The sequence below is a fragment of the Temnothorax curvispinosus genome, unplaced genomic scaffold (genome assembly GCF_003070985.1).
Source record: "Temnothorax curvispinosus isolate PA1 unplaced genomic scaffold, ASM307098v1 QBEX01008831.1, whole genome shotgun sequence".
In the NCBI taxonomy this organism is placed as follows: domain Eukaryota; kingdom Metazoa; phylum Arthropoda; class Insecta; order Hymenoptera; family Formicidae; genus Temnothorax; species Temnothorax curvispinosus.
In genome coordinates, this window is record NW_020218611.1 from 1 (window position 1) to 6125 (window position 6125).

General features: G+C 53.9%; 1 protein-coding gene across 1 annotated transcript; it reads left to right on the forward strand.

Annotated features, from left to right (window-relative positions):
- Positions 1 to 1361: 1361 nt before the first annotated feature.
- On the forward strand, positions 1362 to 4825 carry LOC112458359 (the record flags this gene model as incomplete). Its single annotated transcript, XM_025021959.1, has 2 exons — positions 1362 to 1493; positions 1625 to 4825. Coding segments are annotated over exons 1-2 (3333 nt in total), but the record flags the coding sequence as incomplete, so codon positions are not given.
- Positions 4826 to 6125: the final 1300 nt, after the last annotated feature.

The window sequence follows — 6125 nt, forward strand, 5'->3', positions numbered from 1 at the left end:
TGGCAAACCGATTACGTCAACACGCTGCAGCAAAGAGCCAAGTGGCGGAAATCTGGAAAGGAGCAAATCCGAGTAGGACAGCTCGTACTCCTTCAAAACCCGTTACTACCACCGTGCAAGTGGGAGTTAGGCCGCATAATCCAATGTCACGCAGGCTCCGATAATGTCGTACGAGTCGTAACAGTAAAGACCGCAACGTCCGAATTCAAGCGGCCCGTTGTAAAAATCTGCGTATTACCAATCGATATCGAAAACGCCGAAACGCCGGCGTAACTTCGTACACCGTGCCCTATGCACTTATTCGAATCGCCCAAACTTAGCGACCGCCTCGAGCAACGCGCTAGTTCAGCCATGCGATTTCGAAACGAAGGTTTCGAGGCGGACGGTATGTTGGGGATTCCCCCAATTTAGCAATGTAAAAATTATATCTTAAACCGTTATATGTACTGCAATATACGTTTCGTTTGCTTCTCACGCGAAATGCTCGATAAGTTCGGAACCGCCGGAAAAAGCCGAGCCGCGCCGAAGGCGAGCGCGCGTCAGCATTCCCACGCGGCTCGCCCGACCGCCGGCCTCCCTTCCAACGAACCCGCCGCGCCGCGGTATATAAGCCGGCGCTCCGACAGGAGCCGGGACTTCGTCTTATCTCCGGCTCTCTGCTGCCTTCGACGAAGCCTACCCTATCCAACTTCCTAGGGCGACACATAAAACGAGGTCCGGTGCTCCGAGTCTCGACTGAGTACTCTCAGGTGTCCCCGAATTCCAGCCTACCAAACCGACGATCACGATTCCGCGGGGTCGAGCACGCTCGGTCTCGTTGCGAGCCCTCTCGCTGTCGTGACCCCGGTGCTTAATTCGCTTCCTGCCGTATGTACCTACCGCGTCTCTGTAGGCATCGGACGTTAGACCGCGTTTCGCAACTCCGTCACACCGCGACAATTGCATCCGCGATACCGTCTATCGTTTTTACCGCTGTTCATTGCGCATTTATGTAAATCGCATTTCAAAACTACGCATACGACACGTCACAGCGCGCCGAGTGCATTCGCACTAATTTCTTTGTACATCTCGCGTTTCGTCAGTTTCGTTTTGTTATATCGAATAAAGTTTATATGTATTATAAATCAATTGCTGTGTCTTTTGGGCCTTCCACTCAACTTCCTAACAAGCGATCGAGTCCGCGGTTAACTGAAACCCCGGTCGTCTCATAGTTAAAGGGCTGAACAAAGCCACTCGCAATTATCTCGCGTTCTCGCGGAACGGATTCGGCGATTCGTTCGGCGCGTTTATTGCGCGCCCGAACATAAAATTGGTCCTTCGAGCCGGATCGAGATACTTAGTGCAGCCCTTCAGCCGTTAACATGACTGCCGTGCCAGAAGTCTCAGCTACCATCAACGACCTCCTGGCTCAACAGCAGGTGTTGATGCACTCCATCACTCGAGCGCTCGATAACTTCAAAAAACTCGGAAGGAATAACTACACCGCTGCAAAGGTCCGAGCGCGAATCGCTAGCTCCAAGAAGTCTGGACGCAATGCGTTCGCGTGCACTCGGCCCTCTTGCAAGTTATTCCGGAAGCGAAAAGAAGCACGTTCGACTATTTTCAAAGCGAACTGTTCGATCAGGCCGAGGACATCCACTTGACGACGTTGGATTACATGGCCGAATATCTGGAGGCACTCGCGCCAACGCCGCCGCCTCTGACAGCAAACCAGGCTCCGAGCGCCGCGTGCAGTCATGGGCCGCCTGCCTCCTCATTCTCACTGGCGCATCTGCCGCCCATCAACATTCCGCCATTTTCAGGGAAATATGAAGATTGGGAGACGTTCCGCGATCGCTTTACGTCTCTTATCATTAAAAATCCCGAACTTTCTGCATTTGCGCGAATGCATTTTCTCTCATCAAGCCTCGCCGGACGGGCGCTTGAATCTATTCAAAGCATCCCAGTAACCGCGGATAACTTTGAACTTGCGTGGAAGGCCCTTGAGTCGAGGTACGAAAATAAGCGCCGATTAGTCGAGATGCATGTATCCGCGTTATATAATCTGCCGAGCGTTTCCCGCGAATCGGCGAGCGAACTCAGCGAGCTTCGGGATGAAGCAAATCGCGCAATCACGTCGCTGAAGAATTTAGATCAATCCGACTCCGACATTCTCAGCGACATGCTGATGTATAGCGTCACGCAAAGGCTTGATCCCGCCACTAGGAAAGCGTGGAAACTGAAAGGCGGGGATGACGCGCGAATCCCAACGTTCAGCGAACTCGACCGATTCCTCGATTCTCGTGCTCGCGCGCTCGAAGAATTGCATCCCGCGAACGTAGACAAACAAGCTCGCGCGCAGAAGGCGACCAGCGCTACAGCATCGGGAGCTTCTTCAATTTCGTGTCCGCTCTGTAAAGCATCTCACTTCCTACACAAATGTCAAGTCTTTCTGAAGAAGAATCCGAGTCAACGATTGGAGGCAGTAAAAAAGGCGAATCGCTGTGTAAATTGCCTAAGCCACAAACACGCCGTACAGCTATGTCAAAGCAAATATTCGTGCCGAACATGTCGCAAAAGACATCATTCGATGTTGCACGTCGACTCGGACACTTCTTCCACGAAAGATACCTTTACCGCGAAAGATACGCCTGCCGCGGAAACTACTTCTGTCGCGACCGCATCGATCCACGATGCCGCGCCCATCACGACATTATTCTCGAGCGCGAAAGTGTCGTCGATGCCTCCCGTGTTGCTCGCGACGGCAAGGGTAAGAGTCGGGTTCCCCTCCGAATCTCCGAACGATCGCACTCGCGTCGTTCGAGCACTTCTCGATCAAGGATCAGAAATGACCTTTATCACCGAACGATTGAGGCAAGGCTTAAGATTGCGTCGCGTTAGAATGCCCGTCTCAATCTCCGCAATCGGAGGCGTCGACGCCGGAACATGTCGATACGCGGCCGAAATTCAGATCTCGCCGATCGGCCAAACTTCCCTCGCGTTGAAGACCACTGCGTCTGTCATGACAAGCTTAACGAAATACACTCCGTCGCCCGTAACGTCGCCCGTCCAATGGAGCCATGTAGCCGATCTCGCGCTCGCGGATCCGGATCCTACGAACTTGGACCCCATTGACATACTCATCGGTGCCGACCTGTACGGCGATTTGCTACTCGACGGCATTCGAAAGGGCTCCCGCGGTCAACCCCTCGCGCAGAATACCGTTCTCGGTTGGGTGCTGTCCGGCCCCGCGGCTGACCCACAAGCTCGTCCTCGAACAGTCACGGCTCAGCACTGTTCTAACACCCCATCTCTCGACGAGGAACTCCGACGCTTCTGGGAAATCGAAGAAATCCCTCGCGCCATTCCACTGAGTCCAGAGGAGCAACAATGCGAAGATCACTTCCTCGCCACTCATTGGCGACGCTCCGACGGACGATACGTGATTCGCTTTCCGTTCAAAACCGGTCCCCCAATCGAGATCAGTAATTCTTATCACTCGGCCGAGCGACAGTTGAGAGGTCTTGAAAGGAGATTAAACGCCGATGAGAGAGTAGCGACGGAATACCGCGCCTTTATGGAGGAGTACGAGCGACTCGGGCATATGAAGCGTGTACCGCTCGACGCAGACGCGTCATCTCAACACGTTTACATTCCGCATCACCCCGTGATTCGCGAAAGTAGCACCACCACTCGGTTACGGGTCGTTTTTAACGCGTCGAATCCGACGAGCAACGGCACGTCGCTGAATGACCACTTGCTAACCGGGCAAAAGTTGCAGACCGATTTAGCTGCAATTCTACTAAGATGGATGCTACCTCGATACGTGTACTCCGCCGACATTACAAAAATGTATCGTCAAATCGAAATCGATCCTCGTGACGTCAACTATCAGCGAATCCTATGGTTCGATCGCGAATCTCGAACCATCATCGCGTTCATTTTGTTAGTCCTAACGTACGGAACGGTTAACGCTCCTCATGATGCGCTTCGCGTTCTGGAACAACTAGTTCGGGACGAGGGAGGCTCATTTCCGTTGGCGGTTCCGGTGATTCGAAAGGGCCGATATATAGACGACTTTCTTTTCGGAGCAGACGATATACTGCTACTTCGTCAGACGCGCGATCAAGTATGCGCGTTACTGAGTCGGGGGCGGTTCGAATTACGTAAGTGGGCGAGCAATTCTCCGCAACTTCTGGCCGACATTGACGTCGAAAATCACGGATTAGCGTGTTCAAAAACATTGCAAGCCGATGAGCAACTGAAAGTGCTCGGAATAAGCTGGAAGCCTGCCCTCGACGTGTTCCAATTCGACGTTTCGCTCCCTCCGTCCATTCCAAAGACCAAAAGATCCATTCTATCCTTGGTAGCGAAAATCTTTGACCCGCTAGGGTGGGTCACGCCCGTGACTGTAAACGCAAAGATCTTTTTGCAACAACTCTGGCAGGCCAAAATGGACTGGGACGAAGCCATCGCGGACGATCTTCTCGCGCAGTGGAAGACGACTCACGCATCCCTGGCGACGATCAATGGTCTTCACGTAGACCGTTGGGTACGATACGGTTCCGACACGGCAAACTGCGAACTTCACGGCTTCTGCGACGCCTCCACCACCGCGTTCGCGGCCGCAGTTTATATTCGCGTCACCTCCGTGACAGGCGAGACCACTTCCAGGCTGCTCATCGCCAAGTCAAAGGTCGCTCCGATCAAATCCTTAAGTATTCCTCGGTTGGAATTATCTGCTGCCGTTCTATTGGCTCGGCTGCTAGAATTCGTGCGATCCTCGCTACAACTAACTACCGTACCTTGCTTCTGCTGGACGGACGCTCTCGTCGTGCTAGCATGGGTGACTCAACACCCTTCGAAGTGGAAAACTTTCGTTGCTAATCGCGTCTCAGAGATACAACCCCGCGTCCCGTTCGCTACCTGGAGACACGTGCCAACCGAAGATAATCCGGCCGACTGCGCTTCTCGCGGCATTCTTGGATGCCATCTGGCGTCCCACCATTTGTGGTGGCAGGGGCCTTCGTGGCTGAGACGTCCTACGATTGAGTGGCCCGCTCAACGTGAACCGTCGTCTCACGATACGACACTCGAACAAAATTCGCGCGTCACCGCGCACATAGTAAAGCCGGTCGAAAAGTGGGATTTAGCGGCGCGATACTCGTCGTGGCCGAAATTAATTCGAATCACCGCTTATATCCTTCGGTTCGCATCCCGAACTCGCCGTATCAAAACTAACGTCAACGAGACGAGTCCGCTCGCTCTCTCCGCGGATGAGTGCCGATTGGCACGAGACTTTTGGCTCAGACGAATCCAAGAGGAAGAATTTCCCGGTGAACGAGAAGCGCTCTTGAGCCAAAAGACGATCTCGTCGAAAAGCGCACTCATATCGCTCAATCCCTTTATCGGGGAAGATAAATTAATTCGCGTAGGCGGGCGGTTAGCCCACGCTCCGCTACCACTAACCGCGAAACACCCCATCATACTCTCCTCTCACCCTCTGGTCCTTTTGTTAGTCCAGCACGCGCACGTAAGGTCGCTTCACGCCGGCACGCAGCTCACACTCGCTACATTACGCCGGAACGTGTGGATTTTGCGCGCGCGAAATATAGTAAAGGCCGTAATTCACCGATGCGTAATATGCGCCCGCGAAAAGGCGGCAATTCCCACTCCGATAATGGGACAACTGCCTCACGTGAGAGTCTCCCCTTCCGCGCGCGCGTTTCAGCATTGCGGTCTAGATTACGCAGGCCCAATGCGTGTGCGCCCGATGTCCGGGCGTGGGGTCTCATCTCATAAGGCGTATATCGCAATCTTCATTTGCATGGCCACGCGCGCCGTGCACCTCGAGATAGTAGACGGCTACTCGACTCCCGCGTTCTTAGGAGCATATTCACGGTTCTGCGCCCGACGAGGCCTCCCCGCGTCAATCTACTCCGACAACGGAACAACATTCGTCGGCGCGGACCGCGAAATTCAAGGAGCGTTTCGCGCGGCCCTACGCGATCCGAACTTCTTAAATCGAACCGCCTCCGATCAAGTTACGTGGCACTTCATCCCTCCAGCAGCCCCGCATTTCGGCGGGCTATGGGAAGCCGGAGTTCGAAGCGTGAAGCACCACCTTCGACGAGTAGTGGGGGCTC